Source organism: Pseudorca crassidens, chromosome 11, assembly GCF_039906515.1.
Source record: "Pseudorca crassidens isolate mPseCra1 chromosome 11, mPseCra1.hap1, whole genome shotgun sequence".
Taxonomy (NCBI): Eukaryota; Metazoa; Chordata; class Mammalia; order Artiodactyla; family Delphinidae; genus Pseudorca; species Pseudorca crassidens.
In genome coordinates this window covers 39346550-39371974 of record NC_090306.1, presented here as the reverse complement: position 1 = coordinate 39371974, position 25425 = coordinate 39346550, and the positions used below count along the sequence as shown (strand labels likewise).

The 25425-nt window shown below is 40.3% G+C and overlaps 1 protein-coding gene across 2 annotated transcripts in view; it reads left to right on the top strand.

Annotated features, from left to right (window-relative positions):
• Positions 1-8295: 8295 nt before the first annotated feature.
• Positions 8296-25425, top strand: part of NELL2 (neural EGFL like 2) — a 377275-nt gene continuing 360145 nt past the window's right edge. The window contains exons 1-3 of one of the 2 annotated variants that reach the window (XM_067696278.1): positions 8296-8314; positions 9019-9104; positions 9545-9673. In XM_067696278.1, coding sequence (XP_067552379.1) covers positions 9050-9104; positions 9545-9673 — 184 coding nt within the window. In that variant the 5' untranslated portion in view covers positions 8296-8314; positions 9019-9049. Of the gene's footprint in view, positions 8315-8344; positions 8630-9018; positions 9105-9544; positions 9674-25425 lie in introns of those variants that run through there. The other variant, XM_067696277.1, reaches the window with a different exon arrangement.

Genomic DNA, 25425 nt, shown 5'->3' with positions numbered 1-25425 from the left:
ATATCAATTAGATCTATCTGGTCTCTTGTGTCATTAAAGCTTGTGTTTCCTTATTTATTTTCTGTTTGCATAATATGTCCATTGGTGTAAGTGGGGTGTTAAAGTCCCCTACTATTATTGTGTTACTGTCCATTTCTCCTTTCATGGTCGTTAGCATTTGTCTTATGTACTGAGGTCCTCCTATGTTGGGTGCCTTAACATTTATAATTGTTATATCTTCTTCTTGGATTGATCATTATGTAGTATCCCTCCTTATCTCATGTAACAGTCTTTATTTTAAAGTCTATTTTATCTGATACGAGTATTGCCACTCCAGCTTTCTTTTGATTTCCATTTGCATGGAATATCTTTTTCCATCCCTTCACTTTCAGTCTGTATGTATCCCTAGGTCTGAAGTGAGTCTCTTGTAGACAGCATATATATGGGTCTTGTTTTTGTATCCATTCAGTCTGTGTCTTTCGGTTGGGGCATTTAATCCATTTACATTCAAGTTTATTATCATTATGTATGTTCCTATTACCATTTTCCTAATTGTTTTGGGTTTGTTTTGTGGCTGTTTTTCTTCTCTTGTGTTTCCCACTTGGAGAAGTTTCTTTAGCATATGTTGCAAAGCTGGTTTGGTGGTATTGAATTCTCTTAGCTTTTGCTTGTCTGTAAAGGTTCTGACCTCTCCATTGAATCTGAATGAGATCCTTGCTGGGTGGAGTAATCTTGGTTGTAGGTTTTTCTCTTTCATCACTTTAAGTATATCCTGACACTCCCTTCTGGCCTGCAGAGTTTCTGCTGAAAAATCAGCTGATAACCTATGGGGATTCCTTTGTATGTTATTTTTTGTTTTTCCCTTGCTGCTTTTAATATTTTTTCTTTGAATTTAATTTTTGTTACTTTGATTAATATGTGTCTTGGTGTGTTTTTCCTAGAGTTTATCCTGTATGTGACTCTCTGTGCTTCCTGGATTTGGGTGACATTTCCTTTCCCATGTTAGGGAAGTTTTCAACTATAATCTCTTCAAATATTTTTTCAGACCCTTTCTTTTTCTCTTCTTCTTCTGGGACCCCTATAATTCGAATATTGGTGCATCTAGTGTTGTCCCAGAGGTCTCTGAGACTGTCTTCAGTTCTTTTCATTCTTTTTTCTTTATTCTGCTTCTCAGCAGTTATTTCCACCATTTTGTCTTCCAGCTTACTTATTCATTCTTCTGCCTCAGTTATTCTGTTATTGATTCCTTCTAGTGTATTTTTCATTTCAGTTATTGTGTTCATCTCTGTTTGTTTGTTCTTTAGTTCTTCTAGATCTTTGTTAAACATTTCTTGTATTTTCTCAATCCATGCCTCCATTCTATGTCTTGAGATTCTGGATCATCTTTACTATCATTACTCTGAATTCTTTTTCAGGTTGATTGCCTATTTCCTCTTCATTTATTTGGTCTTGTAGGTTTTCACCTTGCTCCTTCATGTGTGACTTATTTTTTTGCCATCTCATTTTTTTTTTTTTTTTTTTATGAGTGGGATTGTGTTCCTGTTTTACTGGTTGTTTGTCCTGAGGCTTCCAGCATTGGAGTTTATAGGCTATTTCGTAGAGCTGGGTCTTGGTGCTGATATGAGGAACTCCATGAGACCTCACTCCAATGAATATTCCCTGGGGTCTGAGGTTCTCTGTTAGAGTGGTTCAGACTCGGAACTCCCACTGCATGAGCTTCAGCCCGCCCCTGGGCTCGTGAATGAAGATCCTGCAAGCCCTGTGGAGCAGCCAAAAACAAACAAAAAAAGAACAATAACAAAGTAAAAAATAAAATTAGAGTAGGAAACTAACAGATATGTTAGAAATAATATAAAAATAAAAATATAGAAGAATCAACAACCAGAAGGTACACCAGTACCACAATAGTAAAAGAGAGGAGGGAAAAAAAAAAAGTGGGAGGGAAAGTCCTTGGCTGTCGAGGGCGGGGCCTTAGCAAAGGTGAGGTTTGGGCAGTGGGGCCAGTACTCAGGACCCACAGGGCTGGAAAAGACCCTAGGGGCTGTGGGGGGTGGAGCTTAGTCTCAAGCAACAAAAAGGACCCAGGCGTGCCCCCCACCCCTGGTCTCAGAGGGCAGGAGACCTCACCTGGCAGCCTAGTAGGCTCCCATTCCCACGTTGGAGGGGAAATCACCCTCTGCTCTTCTCCTGCTCCTCCCAGAGGGCCCCTCCCACCTGCCTCTTCTGTTCTCCCCTTGACCTCCTTCCTATGCCCCCAAAGACCCATGCGACCTGGAGGGGGCTTTGGAGGGCAGGGGATTGGCCTGGGAGCTCAGCAGGCTCCTTGGACCTGAGTGGGTGAGTCAAACGCCCTTGGCTCCTTTCCCACTTCCTGGAGGGCCCCTGCTGCAGGCTTCTCCCGTCTGCATCTCCTGATCTCCCTGGCCTCCCTCCTATGCCCCCAGGACCCACGCAGCATGGATGGGGCTTGGAGGGGAGGTATTGGCTTGGGAGCTTGGGAGCAGGCTTGCCGCCCAAGTTGGCCAGGCAATCATCCTCAGCTTCTCTCCCGCTCTTCCCAGCGAGTTCCTTCCACCTGCCTCTCCTGATCTCCCTGACTTCAAGGGCATCAATCCTGTCTGACCTCCACCTCTCCTCCCCACTCAGTCCCCCTATGTCCTACCGGTTCACCTTGGGGTTCCTCCCATCTCCTTGGGCATGAGAGTCCCCTACCAGTGGTGGCAGGCACCCTAGCTGTGGGGAGAAGCTAACTCTGCATTTTCCCACACTGCCATCTTGACTCTGCCTCTAGGCCATTATTTCTTGAAATACTTTTTTTGCTATTGAACTCTTTTTCCTCTCCTGGGACCCTAATAGCATTAAGGTTATTTTGATTTTGTCTCATAGATTTCTGTTGCTATATTCACTTAAAAATAAGCAACAACAACAACAAAAACAGTATAAAAGCAAAAACAGGAATCAACCAAACAAAAAACACTCTCTGTTTTTCAGATTGGATCATTTCAATTGATCTGTCTTCAAGCTCACTGACTCTTTCCTCTGTTATCTCCATTCTGCTACTGAGCCCATTCTAATGAGTTATTAAATTTCAGTTATTATGCTTTCCAGTTCTAAAATTTCCACTTTGTTCTTTTTTTATATCTTTTATTTAGTTGCTGCTACTTCCTATCTTTTTATTTGTTTCAAGAGTGTTTGCCCTTGTTTTATGGAGTATTTTTATAATAGCTTTTTAAATGTCTTTTTCAGATAGTTACAACATTGTTGTCATCCTGGCATTGGTATCTGTTGATTTCATTTTTCTTACGTAAGTTGAAGGTTCCCTGGTTTTCCCTATGCCAAATAATTTCAGATTATATCTTGAACATTTGAATATGGTAAGTACTGTGAATTTTAAGTACCAGGGAGAATGTCAATTTTTTTTTAAAAGCAGGCAATTGGCACAGTTGGGTTTAGACTGTCAGTTTTGACTAGCCTTCTTTGGAGAGATTTCAAAGACTTTGTAGTGTATTTAGATTTATCTCATGTGCGTACCACCCAGAGGCAGTCTGTGACTTGAGTGATGGTGTATTTCTTAGAATTACTCACTGTCACTGTGGTGGTACTTCAAACTCTGGTCTTCTTTCTCAATTTGCCTGCTACTACTTAATTTTCAGAGTCCTCAAATACTCCATGCATTCTGTCCAGGTTTGGTAGCATTAAGTGGGAGAGAGAGGCTGGGGTGTGCTTATTCCATCTCACCCAGGATTAGATTCTCATGCATGCTTTAATTCTTGAAAGCTTTTCACTCTTATTTGTTTAAATATTTCCAATAACACTATCTACTTCCATTCTCTCTAGTCTCTTATTTTACATCTCTAAGTAATTGTGTTTGGATCTTCTAATTGTAACACTGTTCACATTTTCCATCTTTGTATCATTCTTGCCAGATTTTCAATAATATCTTCAGATCTCACTTTTTATTCCCAGGTTTTTTTGTTCTCTAATTTTCAGCTCTATTTTATCTACTGCTTTTTCTTTTTCTTTTTTTTTTTACATCTGTATTGGAGTATAATTGCTTTACAATGGTGTGTTAGTTTCTGCTTTATAACAAAGTGAATCAGTTATACATATACATATGTTCCCATATCTCTTCTCTCTTGCGTCTCCCTCCCTCCCACCCTCCCTATCCCACCCCTCTAGGTGGTCACAAAATACCAAGCTGATCTCCCTGTGCTATGCGGCTGCTTCCCACTAGCTATTTTACGTTTGGTAGTGTATATATGTCCATGCCACTCTCTCGCTTTGTCACAGCTTACCCTTCTTCCTCCCCATATCCTCAAGTCCATTCTCTAGTAGGTCTGTGTCTTTATTCCTGTCTTATCCCTAGGTTCTTCATGACATTTTTGTTTCCCTTAAATTCCATATATATGTGTTAGCATACAGTATTTGTCTTTCTCTTTCTGACTTACTTCGCTCTGTATGACAAACTCTAGGTCCATCCACTTCATTACAAATAGTTCAATTTTGTTTCTTTTTATTGCTGAGTAATATTCCATTATATATATGTGCCACATCTTCTTTATCCATTCATCCAATGATGGACACTTAGGTTGTTTCCATCTCTGGGCTATTGTAAATAGAGCTGCAATGAACATTTTGGTACATGACTCTTTTTGAATTATGGTTTTCTCAGGGTATATGCCCAGTAGTGGGATTGCTGAGTCATATGGTAGTTCTATTTGTAGTTTTTTAAGGAACCTCCATACTGTTCTCCATAGTGGCTGTACCAATTCACATTCCCACCTATCTGCTGCTTTTTCTAGGCAGTGTTTAAAAAAAATTTTTTTTAAATATGCTTGTTTGTCTAGAAGTTCTATTTGATTTCCTTTGAAATCTGCCTAACATTTCCTCATACAGTTCTGTTCCTTCATTATTTTTTTCTATTCCTTAAAAAACTCCAGTCATTTAAAATATATTTTTAAATACTTTTTGATCATGTTTCTCTGATATTCTGAGTTCATGAGATTCTAATTCTCTTTTTTTTTGGTATGTTTGTCTCCTGACTCATTTTCATGGTATTTTACGTCAGTGCAATTTATTATTGCTATTGATATTATTGTTATTATTTAATTGTGATTACATCTTCATCAGAATTTTTTCTCTTATATGCCAGAAGTTGTGGAAGCTCCCTTAACAGAATTTTTACATTTGCTTCTGCAGGAGACTCTAGGGGTTTTGTTCTAATTTTATAATTTCTTATACCAGTGCAAATGTAATTTTGGACCATGTGCTTATAAGTGCCAAGGCTTGAGATTTGACATTTATTACTGGTGACTTTGTTTTCCACCTATGGTCATGTGCAGCTGGCAAGCATTCTTGTCAATTCTTGAGCCAATTTGTGCAAAACATATGTGTAATATAATCATTCATATCTCCCTATTTTTATTGGAGGGATCAGTAACATCTTCACATCTTCTGGCTTTGGCCATAATTTATTGTTTCCAGTTCTTGTGTGGATGGTAAAATCCTACCCCATTGTCTTAAGGCCCCTACTGTGTCCGAAACCCTGTGTCCTACCCTCTCCCAATCATTGCATGAGTTACTCTTTTGTCTGCCAATTTTCAGCTATCTCTGCTTTCCCCTAGCATCTGGAAATTTTTTTCTTTCATTTTTTATGTAAAATTCATCTATGAATAAAAAAATCTTGAAAATTTTATTTAGCTTTGTGATGTATTTATGAATAGAAGAGGATTCTTTCAGGGTCAGTAGAGTCTACCATTTTGACTGAACTTTATGTGGTTAGTATTTATATTAGTTTTCTGTGAATGCTGAAACGAATTACCACAAATTTAGTGGTTAAAACAACAGAAATTTATTATCTTACAGTTCTGTAGTTCAGAAGTCTAAAACAGATTCCACTGGGCTAAAATCAAGGTATTGGCAAGGTAGTATTCCTTTGTGTGTGTGTGCGTGCGTGTGTGTGTGTGTGTATGTGTGTGTGTGTTGGGGGAGAGAGCATTATTATGCCTATCACAATGATTGAAAGCAAAAATTTTAACATTGTATAAAGGATCTGTTTAATACAGGAGACAATCACAACTTAAAGGGGTGAGGATAAAGGGACCAATATGGTGGTAAAATTTCTACGTTCCAATTCAAGAAGTAACACATGGACTTTAGAGTAGATGGTGAAAAGTATGTATATTGTATTCCCTACAACAGCAATTTAAAAAGCTACACAAAATGGAGCTACCTTGGTGGCACAGTGGTTGAGAGTCCGCCTACCGATGCAGGGGACGTGGGTTCGTGCCCCGGTCCGGGAGAGTCCCACATGCTGCGGAGTGGCTGGGCCCGTGAGCCATGGCCGCTGAGCCTGCGCGTCCGGAGCCTGTGCTCCGCAGCAGGAGAGGCCACAGCAGTGAGAGGCCCGCTTACCGCAAAAAAAAAAAAGCTACACCAAATGATATAGTTATAAGACATATAGGTAAAATGGAATATTAAAAATACTGGCATTTAGTGGGTAAAGACCAGGGATGCTTTTAATCATCCTACAAGGCACAGGACAATCCTAACAAAGAGCTATCCAACGTTAAAATGTCAATAGCTCTAAGGTTGAGAACCTCTGCCCTAAATAATACAATGATTCACCTTTATTATGATTTTCTAAAGCTTTGCATTTCCATTTTATGGAAACAGCTCTTCTCTGTACTCATATTTTAATGGTTTCCATAAATTTAATTAGGTCACGTATTTACTATAGCAGGTTCAACTGGATTAATTCTGGATACAAAATACCACTCTTCTGGAGGGAGCATAAGCACGTGTGACAAGTTTACTAACCCCCAGCTTTCAGCATGTCATGGGTGAGAGTCAGAGATTGGCGAGTACCCCTGATTCTATGATTTGGTTGAGTGCGAGTAGGATAGGAGAACGTCTATATGTAGATATGTGTGCATATGTATATTTACTTTTCCCTCTCATTTTATGTTTCAATTTTTAATGTAACTTTTGTAGATACTTACTACAATTCATTATTTTGGTTGTACTTCTATAGAAAGATTTTTAATTTCATGGTGAATAATTTCCTTTGAATTAATTCAATTCAATTACATTAATTTCATTTTGTGTAGTTTTGCAAATTTACAAAGTTACATAAAACAATATTTTATCACATATATGTACTGGAATATTTCTCAAAGTTTACAAAATTACAGATAAAATCAAATGGGAAAACTGACAAGGAGAGATCATTAAAACTTAATTCGGAAAAGCTTACAGATTCTGATTTTTTCCCTTAAACATTCCAAGGACAGAGCTAAATATGTTCCCCTCATCCCATTATAGTATAACATAGTACATATTGCTCTACTGGAGCCTCAGACTCTACCCAGTAGGTATTTTGGTAACTAGCCGGGTAGGATCCTTTTGGAGAATTCAGAATCTACTTGTTTGGATGGAAAGTTAAGAAACTCAGTTGATCTTTGTACAGATTAACAGTTTAATCGCTTTTGAAACTTACTTTTTCAGTATGGGACTTTAATGTCATTATTCAAAATTTACCTCAAAATTTAAGGGCTATAGAATACTATATGCTGTTAACCTCAAGTATACTTTTGCCTGCTGAGAATTAGATCTCAAATGACCTCACTGTTATGGTTTCGGTGCATATGCTGAAGGGTGGGTAGAGCCTGCATGAGTGTGGTCAACGATGGGGTGGCTCTTCTCTCTTGCCCAGGCTCTGTAGTCATCTTCTGCTCGTTTCTCTGCCCCTCGACCCCATCGCCCGTGTGTGTCATTATCTATCGATCATCCATCTATCTATCTATCTATCTATCTATCTATCTATCTATCTATCTATCATCACCTTTTATCTCTTCTTTTCGGGATGGGCAGGCACGCTGACTCTGTTGGCCTTGCCTCCTGCTGTCCTGGAGCACCAGAGCCCGGGTCTGGGCGCTGTGTTTGGCAGGGGACGCGCGAGGTCCCGGAGCTGTCCAGCAGTTCCTGGCTAAGTTCTCCACTGCGCTCTCTGCACTGGGGAAGCTCTCCAGCGCCCCGCCCCGGCTAGGGAACCTCTCCCGCAGAGCTCCCAGGGCTTCCCAGGCTCGCCACCCGTCTCCGTCAGTTTCTCTCTACTTCCAGCCCCACCACGGGAGTCTAGCTTGCCTTCGCAGTCTTCCTCCGCAACCCCCCCGAGAGGGAGTCCCCTCTCTAGTCCCCGAGGTTGCGCGACTGTATGCGGGCTTCCCGCCTTTGCCTAAAGGGCGGGCGAGTGCGTCTCCTTCTAGCCTCGCCTTCTGCGATTGGGTGATCCTTTCTCTCTCAGTCTTTCTAGACAGGCGCCCGAAATCTCGGGGTGAGAGCAAAGACCGCCCATCAGCTTAGCACCTTGAAATAGAATCTTTCGATCCCGAAGGAGGTTGGCGTTGCCGGGGTCGGCGGGAGAGGAAGAAGGAGGGCGGAGGCTGCAACGGCTCCGGGGCTCGCTAGACGGGGCTTGGAGACCGAAGAGCCCGGGCGGGAGAGGGACACGGGGCGCGGGGCCTCGCCCTCGGGCTCCCTCCCTTCTTCCTCTCTCCCCGCCTCCCGGCCCGCCCCTCCCTCTCCGAAGAGCCGTCTCTCCTCCGCGTGTCTCCGAGCGCTCTCTCCATTGTCTCTGCCTTTACAACAGGTTCGGGCGGGGGTGAAGACAGGCGGGTGCGGGGCCGCCCCAGCCCCGGCTTTCTTGGGGCGGCCTTCCTTCCTCCGGGTGTGAGTGCCTTCGACTGCTTTGATTCGGCTCCGGAGCTAATTCCCCGGCGGAGCAGCCCCCGGCGAGTCCGACCCCTCCCTCAGGGCCGCCTCCCAGCCCGCGCCCCGCCTCCTGGGTCTGCGTGTGGGAATGATGTGCGCGTTGGAGGGTCTAAGTTCTTCACGCCCCTGGGGGGTCCTCCCTTTTTTTTCTTAGGCAACCAAATCGTACTCCTCTTACTAATCAGTAAATCCAAGGCAGCGGTAGGAAAGACAAACGCTGTCTTTCCCTCTTGATTCCAAGAACCTCTTCGATTTTTATTTTTAAAGAGGGAGACGATGGACTGAGCAGATCCACACCATGGAGTCTCGGGTCTTACTGAGAACATTCTGTTTGCTCTTCGGTCTCGGAGCAGGTGAGTGGCCTCAGAGCTGGGGCGGGAGAAGGGATGGCCCCCGCCTCTGGGCAGCCCGAGCTGCCTGGGGACGCCTCGCTCTTCCTCCGCCTGAAGTAGGTCTGGAGTGGGAAGCTTGGAGTAGGGGGTGGGTTTGGATTTGGATGTTTTTCTGTGCTTGTCTTGGAGACAGCAGGGCGGGTCACACCCCTAGTCCAGGGTCTGAGGGCCAAGGGGAACTTTGCACCGAGAGGGGTTTAAAGTAGGTCACGGAAATGGGACTGGGTGCTCTGCTCTTTAAATCTTGATTGCTGATCTCAGGTAAGGCAGCGGAGGGAGTCGCCTCTTGTCAGTTTCCAATATTGTCTCTAAGACGCGGTTCTTTGCTGCCTTGGAGGAAGAGACTCATATTTTGACGGAGGTTTTTCTTTCTTTCCTCCTCCCTCCCCCACTCCCACCAGTCTGGGGGCTTGGTGTGGACCCCTCCCAACAGATTGACGTCTTAACGGAGTTAGGACTTGGGGAGTCCACGACAGGAGTGCGCCAGGTCCCCGGGCTACATAATGGGACGAAAGCCTTTCTTTTTCAAGGTAAGAGGCGCGTGCTCAGTCCCCAGTGTGGTTTCAGTTCGGATAACCCCGGGAGGAGCTGGCCTGACCGCTCTTCCTAACTTCTGTTTTGCCTCATGGATGACATCTGAGCTGAGATGTGGAGGGGTCAGTGTGAAATACACACACCTTCCATCTCTTTTTAAGTGGCTTGGTTTCTCTCTTCCCCCGCCCTCTCCTCTTTCTACTTTGTACTCTTGCCAGTTCTAATGGATAGTCCCTTAATTACTGTACAGAAACTCCGATGGCAGATGGTTGATTTTGGAGTCTGAGTAACAATAAATTATAACACAAACGCCTCATTTGGGTGAAATTGATTTAGGTAGGGAATAGGGTAGCTTAATCTTAGTTAAGACACTGATCTCTGAAAGTTTCAAGTACAGTGGTGCCCAGTTGCAGAGGAATTTCTTTATGTGGGTAGCTTTGTGGAAAAATTAATATCTTTCAATAGTTTTAACTACTGTATGTCACAAACACACTATATTTGAGACAGGATTCCTCATTGAAAGATAATGATTCTTCTCCATCAATGATAGGAGAAAGGAAATAATATTCTCTTAAAAATTATTTTGAAAATATTTCAAATAAATGTTAATTCAAAAGTATACTTTGTCTCACCATTAATCGCGTACTTAGGATTTTTAAACTTTTCTTTTGAAGTCAGTGGACTTTGGCTATGCACAAGTGTCTACATTTAAATTTATATTTAGGTGTGTTATGTAGTCAGAGCAAATTCCAATGCATCGATCCTTCAGCTTTGATTTACCAACCTTTTTGAAGACTGCTTGGTTTGTGGGAAGGTGCTGTAGCATGAGCTTCTAAAAGGTAGCTAAACACATACAGAAAGACTAGTTTCCCATATGGTAAAGTACAGATGAAGGCAAAAGAGAAATGGAATTTGGTTTAACATATTTGATGGACTGACTAAAGCATCTTCTCCCCACCCCACCCAGTTTTTCTTTTGTGATTTCGGTGCTGTGGCTTCAAAAAAAGGGCAACTCATAATTACTAAAGAGTTGGATATGCAAAATAAAACCACTTCAGCAAATTTGCCACCAAGAAATAGGCATAAAATAAAACTTGAGTGTTTCTGTAGTGGTGTTGTTGCGTGGTACAGCCAGTATGTGTCACCATGGACAGTAACACCAAAGCTTACAGTTGGAAAAGGAGGAAATTGACATGTGTTGCATTTATTTAAAGCAAGTTTACTCTTACAATAAGTTAAATGCAATTTTCTGTTTTAATTATGGTGAGCCCACTAAATGCTGTTATTGTGAGGGATATTCGTGATAATATTTTATTTAATTAAAGTTCTTTTTTTTGGTGGGGAGTGGGGGTGTGATTTGGATATTGACTCCTTTAAGAACAATGACCAAATCTAATAAAGGAAATAAGACTTAGACCGTCAGCAAAATTCACAGAGCAGAATAAAAGTGTCATTAGAGTTAAGCTTCTGTTTTTCTCTTTTTCTTCTTCTCCTTTTTTTCCAATCTCTGAGTTTTCAATCCCTGTGAGCTGGAAACAAAATTACTTCAGGGCTGCCAATTTGATTAAGTGGAAAGCTTTACAGAAGCTAAAGCTCCTGATAAACAAATGGCGTTGAAGTGCCCTTAAAATTTCCAAAGGTCCTTTAAATTATATTGGTGTTCTTCTTGTCTTTCTCTGAAGACCGCCTGAGCTGTCACAAATAGAAACCTTCAGGACTGTGCATTTTATGTTCTGATGCTAGACAATTTCTAGAAAATAGTCTCAAGGCACCAATATCTTCTCCTGGTTAAATTTTTATAAGAAATGTTTAGCATTCATTTTTATTTAAATTGCCAGTTCTTCACGGTAGGCATTGTGTTGTGAATGAATTGGCCATACTTACTACGTATCAGTGCACACCGATGAATTGTTTTGTTTCCTTGTTGGTACCAAGCACAATATTTAGACAGAGTAAATGCCTGACAAATATAGTGTACGAGATTTGGAGGTGTAAAGTTTTATTTCATGCCAAATTATGCACCTTATTTCATATAGCCAATCAATCAGCAAGTATTTGCTACCTGCTGTGTTCTCAGTAGGCATGTATTACTGATGTGTTTATTATGCTCTAATGATTTCTCTGATTCTCAGATTTAGATTATAAAATTGACAATAGGTAGACCTTTGGCCCTGCTTGATAGTTTTGCATTACCTTGGAAAGGTCTTTTCTCTGCTATTAGAATGTGGAAACTGTTTTTAAGAAGTCAGTTCTGGGCTTTGCTGGGATTACATGGATTTTAGAGAGACAAAAGCTTTCAGCCTCTGAAGATTTTATGAATTCGCTTTATAGTGAATTGAGGGTGCGGCGGATATTTTTGTATAGTCTTCAAAATGGCATAGCAGGAATAGTAACACGTTACAAACCTGTGAGGTGCTCTCAGATTTCACATAAACCTATCAGATATGTTACTTTGTGCTATCAGATATGTTCCAAATAGATGCAAGAACTTTTTGAACCATCAAATCTCTCTATATTCTTTTGTCTCTTATCTTTAAATTAAAGAAATCTCAACATATAATTTCCCAATGATTTTTGCTCATTTAATATTGCTTCTCCATTTAGCTAGTTCATTCTTCTCTTTGTTGTTTTTTTAATATGCTTATAATTCAGTACTTTTAGAAACTAAATAGTTTTTGTAAATTATTGTGCACTAAGAATCTACTAGTACTTAATAACTATTATATTCATTACATATGTATAATAAAAGCAAGTAGAAATGTATTTCAAAGTCATACCTGATTTTTGTCATATATAGCATCACTAAAATTGTTTTGTTGTTGTTGAAATTTGGTTTACAGTTGCTTTGGGAATTGAAGTAATAAGATGCTAAATTAGATCATCTTTTGATACATGTGGCTTTTGATCTGTGCCAATTATACTTTTCAAAAGAAAAAAGTGACCAGGCAACAGTTTGGAATCTATATCAAGATCTTCCATGTATTTCTAGCTACAGTCTGACTGATAGACACAAAAATACACTTATGGTTTTAAAAAATAGAGGACCATGTTCTGACAGTCAAAAGACCTATGAAAGGTGGGAAAGAATTCTGAAATGTTAAGGGCTACTGCAATTATAAATAGAATTCTACCAACCTTGTTTAAAGTCTAGGGAATATTCTTCCAGATAATGATTATAATAATCTTTCCTGTTTATACATGAGACACCAAGAATGAGAGAATACAGAAGCGTAGTTCTAGGACTTTCTAACATGATTTTTAGATCTTTGGTTTTAACATTTTGTCTGGCCAGGGTCCCAAACTAGATAGTTTCCTCTGTTGGTTTAATAAAGTTTCTTCTAAGGTGTTCACAGATTTTATAATGTCACTAATCCCCACGAGAGAAGTAGATAAAATCAAAGCATTTTTTTTCCCCCGAGCTGGTCATTGGGAAATAAATATTTAGTAATTATTTTTAAAGAACTTTAAGATGTTAAAGGAAAAAAAATGTTCACAAGTCTACCTTATGCCAGTATTTGAAAACAGGAATGAAATTGGGCATTTGGTGGTGAGTCATTGGCTTGACTAGGCAACAGTAACTGCATTAAAGAAAGTGAGGTGGCAGTGAGTACTTTTCTTCGGTATGAAGATCAGAGAGTCTCTGTGGACTTAGAGACAATGGTCATTTTCATGCCGCATTAGAATAGAATAACACAATGACTGTGGGCTTTGAAGAGATGGGCTTTGAAACCAGTTAGACCCAAGTGGAAGTTCATTAGTTGTGTTTCTATGGTGAAGTTACTTAATTTCTATGAGCTTCAGTACCCTAAATTATAAAATTAATGTTATGAAGAATTTTTTTGTGCACCTATTCTGCTAGGTGTTAGGCCTATAACAAATGAAGTTAGAACTTTACTTTCATAGTGCCTTAAAAATAGTCATTAAACAAACAATTACACAGATAATAATTTCATCACTGTTAAGATAAATGATATGAAGAGAAGCTAAGGATGTAATGGGAATCTACATTCTTGTTTAGGGAGTCACAGGATCAAGGAAACTGCCTTTGAAGGAGAGTCATTTAAGCTGATAGCCAAAGGATACATAAGAGTAGTCTGGGGAAGAGGCGCTGTGGGGATTCAGAAAGGAAGAGTAACACAGGCAAAGGAAATAGCATGAGCAAAGATCCTGACCTGAAATGAGCATGGTGCACTTGAGAAAATGGAAGAAATCCAGAGTAGTGGAAATGTAAGTGTTATGATATGAAATGAAGCAAACAAAGAAAGCACGGATCAGTTTACACAGTAGATCATATTTATACAGAAGAATTGAAAATTTATCATTATACAATATATACTGTGGTGGGCAGAATAATAGTCCCTCAAAGATGTTCACGTCCTAAGCCTAGGAACGGAAAATATATTGTGTCACATGTCAAGGGGGAATTAAGGTTGCAAATCTTGGATGATCTGGGTAGGCCTCATGTAATCACAAAGGTCCTTTAAATCTGGAAGAGGGAGGTAGAAGAGTCAGTGTCAGAGTGATGCAAAGAAGAATGACTAGACCTGCCATTCATTGCTGGCTTTGAAGATAAAAGTGGGCCACGGCCAAAGCATGTGGGCAATCTCCAGAATTTAGAAAAGCCAGAAAACAGATTTTCATTTAGTGTGTCCAGAAGGAACACAGCATAGCTGACACCTGGATTTTAGCCCAGTGAGATACAATTTGAACTTCTGACCTCCAGAGATGTGAGATAATAAATTTGTGTTGATTTAAGCCAGTTATGTGTGTGGTGATTTGTTACAGCAGCAATAGGAAACTAATACAGATTTTGATTCATGGAAGTGGGGATGCTGTAAGAAATACCTAAAACTGTGGAAGTGACTTTGAAATTGGGCAATAGGCATAAGCTGGAAGAATTTTGAGGGACATGATAAAAAGGCTAGATTGCCTTGAATAGACTGTTAGTAGAAATATGGACATTGGCGATTCTACTAGTGAAGATTCAGAAGAAGATGGAACATGGTAAACAAAACCCAAATCACCTTTGAGAATACCTAAACTGTCATGAACAGACTATTTGTAGAAATATGGACATTAAAGGCAATGCTAGTGAGGGCTCAGGTAGAAATCAGGAACATGTTATTGGAAACTAGAGGAAAGGATATCCTTGTTATATAGTGGCAGAAAGCTTAGCTGAATTCTTCCCTGCAGTTATGTAGAAAGCAAGACTTGTAAACATGAGTTTATATATGTAGCTGAGGTGATATATATGCAAAGTTTTAAAGGTGCAGCCTGGCTTTTTCTTGCTGCTTATAGTAAAATGTGAAAGGAGAGAGATAGATTGAGAGAAGAACTGTCAGGCAAGAAAGGAACCAGAACTTGGTATTTGAGAAATTCTTAACATATCCAGATTGCAAAATATGCTAAAATTAGGAGATTCACTGGCAGGAAAGCCTACTCAGGAGAGAAAGCCAATAGTGTGGTCTAAAAACCTTTTGCTAGTGCCTTAGAAGTAAGGTCAGAGTATTCAGTCACGTAGAGGGCACTTTGAAGAAATTGAACGTGTGACTCATGTATTCCCTCAGACAACTCAGTGGAAACCTGTAATAGAGATGGATTTATCCAGGAAGTATTTGTGAAGGAGCCTGTTGTTTAATGGAGTAAATCTCTATGACGCATGTGGGAGACCCACAAGGTTCTTGAGAAAACCATACCAGCAATAACACTCCTGGCTTAACCTGAAAGGGCAAGTGAGAAGATGTAATGAAGGAAGGTTGTTGGGTCCCCCAAATTCTACAAGCAAGAAATAGGCTGGTTAAATTACTCAGCAGCAAACATGTGCCACCTTTCATGGGCAGAACTGAGAGCCCAGAAGACAGAGCTTAGAGCCTAGAGGGTGGAGCCAAGAATCACAGAGGATTATTCGCAGATCTTAAAACCAAATGCAGTTTACATGGCTGGATTTCAAAATTGCATGGATCTGGTGTCTAATTTTTTTAACTTCCATTTTCTCCCTTTTTGAATGTGGATGTCTATAACTGTTATTCTATTTCTATCCCACCATTTTATTTGGGGAGCAGTTAACTTGTTTCTTGAGTTTTACAGGTTTACAGATGAGAGAAATTGTGTCCCAGGATGGATAATACCCAAAGTCTCTTTTTTTTTTTTTTGTGATACGCGGGCCTTTCACTGTTGTGGCCTCTCCCGTTGCGGAGCACAGGCTCTGTATGCGCAGGCTCAGCAGCCATGGCTCACGGGCCCAGCCGCTCCGCGGCATGCGGGATCTTCCCGAACCGGGGCACGAACCTGTGTCCCCTGCATCAGCAGGCGGGCTCTCAACCACTGCGCCACCAGGGAAGCCCCCAAAGTCTCATTTATACCTGATTTAGATGATGAGATTTAGGGCTTTTGAATTGATAAGATTTAGACCAGATTTTAAACTTTGGGTTGATATTCTAATGGGTTGAGACTTTGGGGGACTTTGGGATAGAGTAAATGTGTTTTGCCTGTGGGATGGTTATAAATCTTGCTGAAGGACAGATTATGGTAGGCTGGATAATGGTCCTCCAACTGTCCACATACTAAATCCTAAAAACCTGTAAATATGTTATGTTACGGGGTAAGGGGGGATTAAAGTTGCTGAAGGAATTAAGGTTGCTAATCAGTGGACTTTAAAATATGGAGATTATTTGGGTGGACTTTATGGAATCACTTGGGGGGTGCCCACAGGGCCATGGCCATGGCACTCCTTTAAATATGGAGGAGGGAGGTAGAAGAGTCAGTGTCAGTGTAATGTAACATGAGAAAGACTTGATTGGTCCTTGCTGACTTTGCACTTGGAAGGTGGTTTTGAACCAAGGAATGTGGGCAGCTTCTAGAAGCTGTAAAAAGTGAGGGAATGGATTTTCCCCTAGAACCTCCAGGAGGATCTCAGCCTCACAGACACCTTGATTTTAGCCCAGTGGGATTCATTTTGGACTTCTGAACCTCTAGAACGGCGAGATAATAAATTTGCATTGATTTAGCCATTAAGTTTGTGGTGATTTGCTACAGCAGCGATAGGAAACTGCTGTAGATGTTAAATGTTAATGTTCATTTATTTTGTAACTGAATTAAACTTTCTTTTGAGCCCTCCTTCTACTATCCATGAGAATAAATTTGTTCAGTGGTTAGAAACTTGAACTAGTCAGTTAAAGTTATCTTAGTCATTTGGGACTTAAAAGTTTTTTAAGTGTAAATTCAGAGTCTTCATACTAAATGATGAGTCTTTAAGGAATTCTCTCCATCATTCTGAGGACAAACAGAGTAAAATCAAGTTGTGGGTTTTTTCAATTGTGCTTATTTTTCAAAAATGCACCCCTTCTTCCCCCAAAAGTTTCATCCAGAGGTTGAGGGGGAAAATTAGAAAGCATGCATATTTTGGAACTGGAATGGATAGCACTTAGCATGGTGTTTGGCACCCAGTAAGTATGGTAGTCAGAACTATGGACAGGGGCAAGAATTACTAGAGTTCTCTATCAAAAGTGCCAGGGGTGGGCTTCCCTGGTGGCGCAGTGGTTGAGAGTCCGCCTGCCGATGCAGGGGACACGGGTTCGTTCCCTGGTCCGGGAAGATCCCACACGCCGCGGAGCGGCTGGGCCCGTGAGCCATGGCCGCTCGGCCTGCACATCCGGAGCCTGTGCTCCGCGACGGGACAGGGGTATCTGTAGGATGCCAACTAGGTTTGATTTGGGAGAAGCTGGAGCAGTCTTGACAGGCCCTGACTGGTGAATGATCTCAAACGTCATGGCCAAAGCGCACCCTGGATAATAACTGAAGTGAAGGGCCTTTCTGTGGCTTTATTCCATCTCCCACTAGCTCATTCACCTCATGCTGGTCCCAGACCCCATTCTTTTTTTTTTTTGCGTTATGCCGGCCTCTCACTGCTGTGGCCTCTCCCGTTGCGGAGCACAGGCTCCCGACGCGCAGTTTCAGCGGCCATGGCTCACGGGCCCAGCCACTCCGCAGCATGTGGGATCTTCCCAGACCGGGGCACGAACCCGTGTCCCCTGCATCGGCAGGCGGATTCTCAACCACTGCACCACCAGGGAAGCCCCCAGACCCCATTCTTGCAGACACCTATCCTTTTCTGAGTTCTTGTTATTATCTGTCCATAATTCAGATAATTATTGTCTGTATGCTAACTGGTAACTTTGGTATTAGATATTAAGGCCTTATGGTGTGATGTCTCCTGTTGATTTTACTTTAATTCAATTTAGCAAATGTTTATTGCACTGCTATTATGTATAAGGATAGGACATACAGTATAATGGAGGAAAGAAGATGTCTACATAAGTTATTACAGGAGGTAAAGCAGGAACCAAAGTTTAATTGTAAATAGTGAAAAAGTAAATTTGGGACTTTATGTTAAAGAAGCTAGAAACTGTGACAATCATTTGTCCTAGTCTACATTTGACAAAATGTAGGTAATCATTTAACTGTTAGTCAGTTATAAGAACAAGTAAATAAAATCAAGTGTTGGGGTTTTCTGTTTGCTTATTTTTGCAAAAATATCTGAGGACTATCTCTTAACCTTTTAATAAGAAATCATTTATTTTGAGGTATTTATCATTTTGGTCAAATTTTTATTTTTCATGTTAAAAATTTATCTACCTATATAAGATCATCATAAGTTAGTGCCTTTGTGTGTCATTTGAGCATTCCTCTTACATTGTTTTTATCAATTTTATGAAACTTTTCATCTTTTGCTAGTCTTAGTTTAGAATTGACATTGAAGAGAGATGCCAGTCATGTGGAAACTCATTTTTTAGGGGATAATTTTTGTTATGGTAACTTTTGCTTCACATTTGTTGAAACTCAGATATAAACCACTGTAATTAAGAAGAATTAGGGAGAGAATAGATGGGAAGAAAAGTGGAGCACAGCTCTTCCCTTTCCCATTAGGGCTGCTGCCAGGAACTGGACACGGGCCCTTGGACAAGTATTTGCTGAGTTGTTCTTGATGGCAACCCTCCTGACAGCCTTCATTCTGGGGAAGGGATGGGGAACCCAGACAACCAGGTGTCTCTCCCTTCAAAGAGAAGATTTAGAATGTGGACAACAAACCAGTGCTTGGAAGGTCACACTCTACCTGTCTAGACAAAGGGAAGAAATGATGGAGACAATTCCAAGTTCAAACTGATGTGCAGTAGTAATTAGGAACATGGACTCCAGAGCTAGGTATCTTGGGTTCAAACTTTGGTTCCTTTGTTCACTAGTGTGAACCTGAATTTGTTGTTTAACGTATCTCTGCTTCAATTGAGATAATGACAGTACTATTTCTTAGAGCTGCTGTGTAGATTATATGAATAAAACTGTGTATGGCATTTACTAAACATTCAATACACGTTAAATATTGTTTTTATTTGGAATTAGCTTAGCAGCAGATCAAGCTCCCTTGGATTGTTTTAGGGGCTCCCTGGTAGAAATGCTGCATTTTGTGGAGGAGCTAACCTAAGGTGACTTTCATGGGATGCAGGGATGAAGGTGAAGGTAGAGTGGAGTGGGGGAGAAACTGGCCCTGAAGCATCTCCTGTTCTATTTTTGTTGTTTGGGCTTTACTTGGGAGAAGAGGACATGCGGTTTTAGGTAGAGAGAAATGAGAACAAATGGTCAGTTTGGAGAGGAAGGGGTAAAATCTGCCCGGCTGTACCACTGTTCAGAAGTTGGGGGGGCATAGAGAAAGCCAGCAAAAGGAGATTCAGAACGTAGTTCCTCCACAGTCACCCCAACACACATTACTTTTTAAGTGTATTAAGGTTTAGCTTAGATTTTGAGTCATGTATTGTGGGGAGAAGTGTTAGAAGTTCTGAAGAACAACACAGTTGTTCTCCCTGGCTCTGTCTGGGTCACCTTGGCTTTCCTTGACAAGGTACCAGCTTGGTCTGTTGGTGGGAGCTGGTGGTAGAGGATAAGATTCCAGGGAACCTTGAATGGTGGTTTAGGGGCCAGGGTAACGTTGACAGAACCTTTGGGGGTGGTCCTTTGGGTCCTTTCTGAATCAGAGTCACTTTCCCTACATTTCCTGCTACATCTTTGGCTTTTCTTTTTCTTTCTTTTTTTTTTTAACATCTTTATTGGGGTATAATTGCTTCACAATGGTGTGTTAGTTTCTGCTTTATAACAAAGTGAATCAGTCATACATACACATATGTTCCCAAATCTGTTCCCTCTTTGGCTTTTCTTGAATATCTTGCTGGCATGATTGTTTCTCTCTATAGTCCCTTTGCCAATTTTCATTCCAGTGGCACCTGGGACTCTGGTCTTAAGTGATTTACTGTCTTGTCTCTCTGTTGAGACTATAAGTTCCCCAGGGAAAGGATCACGCCATATACTTTTCCTGGCCACTGACAACTCTGTGCCAGTTCCTTCTCTGCATTGTTTTTCCTCTTTCTTTTTCCTGGTGAACTTTTACATATTATTCAGGACTCACCTAAGATACTAATCTTTCCTTGGTAGAATTGTTGTTTCTTCTTCTGTGTTCTCTAAGCTTTCTTTACTGAAACAACCACCTCGCTGTGTTATAGCTAGGGTTTTCTTTTTAACATAAAAACTCTGACCACTTTTATTTTCCTTGCTGCTACTTCCCCGATCCACACCATCGTCATCTTTTTGGTTTTTTTTGCTGTATGCGGGCCTCTCACTGTTGTGGCCTCTCCCGTTGCGGAGCACAGGCTCCAGACGCGCAGGCTCAGCGGCCATGGCTCACGGGCCCAGCCGCTCCGCGGCACGTGGGATCTTCCTGGAACGGGGCACGGACCCGTGTCCCCTGCATCAGCAGATGGACTCTCAACCACTGAGCGCCACCAGGGAAGCCCACCATCGTCATCTTTTGCCTGGATTATTGCAATAGCCTCCTAAGCAGTCTTCCTGTTTACCCTTTTGTTCCCCTGCAGTCTGTTCTCAACATACTTGTCGGAGTGATCTTTGCAAAACATAATTCACATCGTGTCACTGCTTTGCCCCAAACATTCAGCGGTTCCTCATTTCACTCAGAGTCAAAAATAAAGTGCTTATTATGCCCTACAAAGAGCTACATGAACACTGCCACCCCGCCGCATTACTTTCTGGCCTAATTTGCTGCTCTCTGCCTTGCTGTTGGCTTTAACCCCACTGGCCTTCTTCCCGTTCCTGAAATAGGCCTGGCACTCTCTTGACTCAGGGCCTTTGCACTGGCTGTTTGTAATGCCTGGAATCCTACTCTCCCAGATGTCTACATGTTTTCCCACTAACTTTCTTCAGATATTTTCTCAAATATCAGTTTGTTAATGAGGCCTACCCTGACCACTGAGTAAAATTTCAACTTGTCTTTTACCCCACAAGTATTCTTGATACCCTTTATTCTGATCTGTTAATTTCCATAACATTTACCATCTAACATGCTATGTAACGCACTTATTTATCATTTGAATTGTTTATTCTCTTTCTTCCCTCTGGAGAGTAAGCTCCATAAGAGCAGGGCTTCTTGGATGTTTTATTAACTAATATATCACCCAAGTGCCTAGCGTATAGTAAGAACTCCATAAATATTTGTCACATGAATCTACTTGTCTTGCTAACTAGATTGCGATCTCCTTGAGGCTTGGGACTCTGCCTTGCACCTTGTGGCCTCCTGGCCTATTGTGGTGGCACACATGATATGCTCAGTAAACCATCAGTAAGTGAATATTTGTAATGTTGAATTGAGTCCATTTAGTCATGACAAATCAATTGTTTTTGGTGACATTATTATATTTTATATTTATGTAACTTTAAAGAAGGCTGAAGAACTCTTGTACTAAATCCAAACACCTACGTTCTTCTCCAGTCATAAGAAAAGGTAAGAGGGTTGAGAGGCATTGAAAAAGGGTAGCTCTGCTTAACTTAGTCTCTGAATTATTCTGAGAGAGCTCTTCTCTATCCCAAGATGAAGTGTGCCACAGAGGAAACAGCAGCATGGTGAAGAACCTGGACACCGTGAACACTTGTTAAGATTTTACTTTGAAGTATTGTGAATTCACCATTTAGCAGAGACACTCATATTCATATGGACGTACTCAGAAAGATTTCCAAGGCAGGTGGGATTGATTTGGGTTATCTGTGCTGTGGTACTTGTCCACTATTGCAAATCAAGCAAACAAACTGGAATGTATCCAGAGGACAGCAACTGGAGAATTGAAAGGTTTGGAAACCATGTCAGATGAGGCACAGGTGAAAGAGTTTGGAATTTTTAGCCTGGAGAATAAAAGACACTGGAGATAGGACCCTATATTTTAGATATTTGAAGGACAGTCCTGTACGGGAGGGCTTAGGTTTATTTTGTGTTGTTCTAGAGCAGTAATGCCCAAATGTCAGCCTGACGATCAGTGGTTAATTGACTGCCTTGTTAAAAATACTCTCTGGCCTTCCTAAACTAACTAAGTTTGTATTTCTGGGGGGTGAATCCTAGGAATCTATAGTTTGAAAAATCTTCCTGTGATTTTGATGTTCAGCCAGATTTGTGAACCACTGTCTAGAACTAAGCTGTCCAGTGTAGCAGCCACTGGCCACATGTGGCTCTGGAGCACATGAAATGTGCCTCCTACAGACTGAGATGCAGTGTAAGTATCAAAATACACATGGGGCTCTGAAGACAGTCTACAAAAAGAATGTAAAATCTCAATATTTTAATGTTGATTATATGTTGTAATAATATTTTGGATATATTTGGTCAAATACGTACATTATTAAAATTAAAATCCCCTGTTCCTTTATTTTGAAATGTGGCCAATAGAAACTTAAAATTATTTATGTGACTCACATTTGTGGCTCTCCTACTTCTTCTACTGGGCAGAACTGTTATAGAGGGCAAAACTAGGATCTGCAAAGGAAGTTAGGAAGAGGAAATTTTTGAGTCAATGTAAGAAAAGCATTTTCAACAAATAAATTCAAAAATTAAGAGGCTTATTTTAAGCAATACTGGTCCATCCATCTGTCCATCCATCCATCCATCCAATAAACATGCTTCTAATAATACTCAAATAGAGATTAAATGACCTATTTCAGGGAAGATGTTTCAATGGGTGTGGGTGGGGATTAGACTAAATGATTTCTAAGGTTACTTTAGTTCCAGCTAAAAGTGAATTACTATCTTTTCCCTTTTAATTAACTTTTTATTGTAACTACAGGTGTCCAGGACATCTTCTTTTTCATCTGTCTGACAATCCTTGACTCTCTCTTCAAAACAGTTCCCTTTTAAAAAGCATCTTGAAGTTCTAGTATTCTGAAGTTTGCTACTGAGAGATATTCTGTCATTTACTACTGTGCTGTGCATTTTGTATCTGATTTATAAATATTCCTTCTTTTTAAAAATTGAAATATAGTTGATTTACAATGCTGTGTTAATTCTGCTGTACAGCAAAGTGATTCAGTTATATATATATGAACATTCTTTTTTATATTCTTTTCCATTATGGTTTATCACAGGATATTGAGTATAGTTCCCTGTGTTACACAGTAGGACCTTGTGGTTTATCTATTCTATATATAATAGTTTGTGTGTGCTAACCCCAAACTCCCAATCCATCCCTCCCTCCACCCCCATGCCTCCCGGCAACCACAAGTCTGTTCTCTATGCCTGTGAGTCTGTTTCTGTTTCGTAGATAGGTTCATTTGTGTCATATGAATATTCCTTCTTAATGGTAGTGATCCACTTTATTTCTTCCATTCACTGGTGTCTTAGTGTTTAATCTATTTTGCTTGTCTATTTAAATGGAGAATCCCCTAGGCAAACAGTATGTCTAATTCTATGTTCTTATAGTCTAACACATTGTACTGGTGGACCATTAAATGTTCCAGAAAAAGTGCCAAATAGATTAAGTATTTTAGAGCAGAATATAACCTATATTTTTAGAACTCATTTAAATTTCCGGCAGTAATTGGTAGCTGAACATCCTCACTATGAGTTGTGTGTGTTGACATATACTTGTAACTGAGCAGAGTTCTTCCTGGAGACTAACAGATTGTTAAAAAAAAAAAAAAAAAGACACATAAAAACGGTTGCTGCATGCTACCAATGAGAGGCAGTGCTCCTAGTAACTCAATGTTGAACCTGGATGTTTCCTGAGAGCCTGTTGATTTTGGAGGAGGACATGTTCACTGATATACTTTGGTGTATTCTTACTACATTTCATCAAATTGCTAATTATACTATAAATACAGATTTGTTTAAAGTGTTTGAGTACTCCTGAGAGGCAGCTTATTTTATGTTACCATCATTCATGTTTGTTCTTCCTTCTGAGACATTTTCAAAAGTTCAGTTGAAATGTAAATACTTCGCTTCTGTTAATACTTCCTATCCCCTGATGTTCAGACTGAATTTTTATAGGATACTTAATAGATAATTTAATTCAAACATCTTAGAAAAGCACTGTGACTCTAGGCTTTCTGTTTTTGCCTTTCAAATGAAAACAAGGAGATTTTTCACTACAGGAGAGGAAACATTATACCCCAAGTAAAGGGGAGATTTGCTTTAAGATGTCTCAAAGGTGGGATTGTTGCATCCAAATTTGAGACCAAAGAATCCAAACTTGGGCTTGTCTGGGGTTTTAGGACACTTCATGTTTCATTACTATTCTGAAAGAAAACATGTGGACATGACTTTACCAAATTTCTTTAACTTAAAATTCGAGGGTCAGAAGTTGGAACTCATTTTAATTGGACTTTTAACATTTCAAACTCAAATCTGAGTTGCCTTTACCATAACCCTTACTAAATTCTTCCTGAAGTTCATCACTAATTTCTGTGATAAACAGTAATCCTGAAGAGACAGGACATTGTTTTAAATTATACTTTTCATAGGCTATTATGGGTTAAAATTAAGAATTTTTTGAGGTTGAAATGAATTGGATATAAGCACTTGAGTTGGAATGTTAAGTTGCAGTATGGGAATTTGCGAGAAATCAGGCCTATAAAGGGAAAGAAAAGAACCCAGAATAAATGTGTATTTACTGCTACTCACCTTGGAACACTGACTCTGATGCAGAGGTCAGTTTTTTTCAAGTTGCTGCAAAAATTTCATTAGCCTTATCATAGATGCCTCTCTACAACAAAGTATCTCATAGTACTTTTCATCCTTTTGCTGCTGTGGGTCTACTTTTTAATAATTGAGTTGCATTTCCAGTGGCAATAGTGTAATTTAAATTGTTCTTTGATAACACACTTCCAAATTAGAACATGTTTCCGAGACTAATGGAAAAAAAATGAGTGTTCACTCTGTGAATCATTGAGCAGGCAGGAAAGTGTCCAGTGGGGAGAACCCACCTATTTAATGGATGATTACTTTTTGTTATTTTGGTCAGCAAATTAGCAAAGTCAGAGGGTGAAGTTGGGGAAAGGCCAGATAGGCTGTGGAAAGTTGCAGGCTCAGTCTTATTTCTGAAACTTTCTGGGACTGATGTTAATTACACAGGCATCAGACTAGAAAAGGCCTGCTTTTAAGTAAACACTATCCTAGCTGTCATGAAGAAACTAGAGGGAATGTTTAAACTGTAGCCATCTGTGTGTAACAAAGCTTTTCTCTCATGGGAAGAAAACAGAATAGAGGTGCAAATGCAGAACTACCTCTTTTTAGACTTTGTGAAGTCATTATATAACCATGCAACAAATATGTACTACTGGGAGATATCGGAGGGTTCGTTTTCCTTTTTTTTTTTAATTATAAATTTATTTATTTATTTATTTTTGGCTGCATTGGGTCTTCATTACTGCG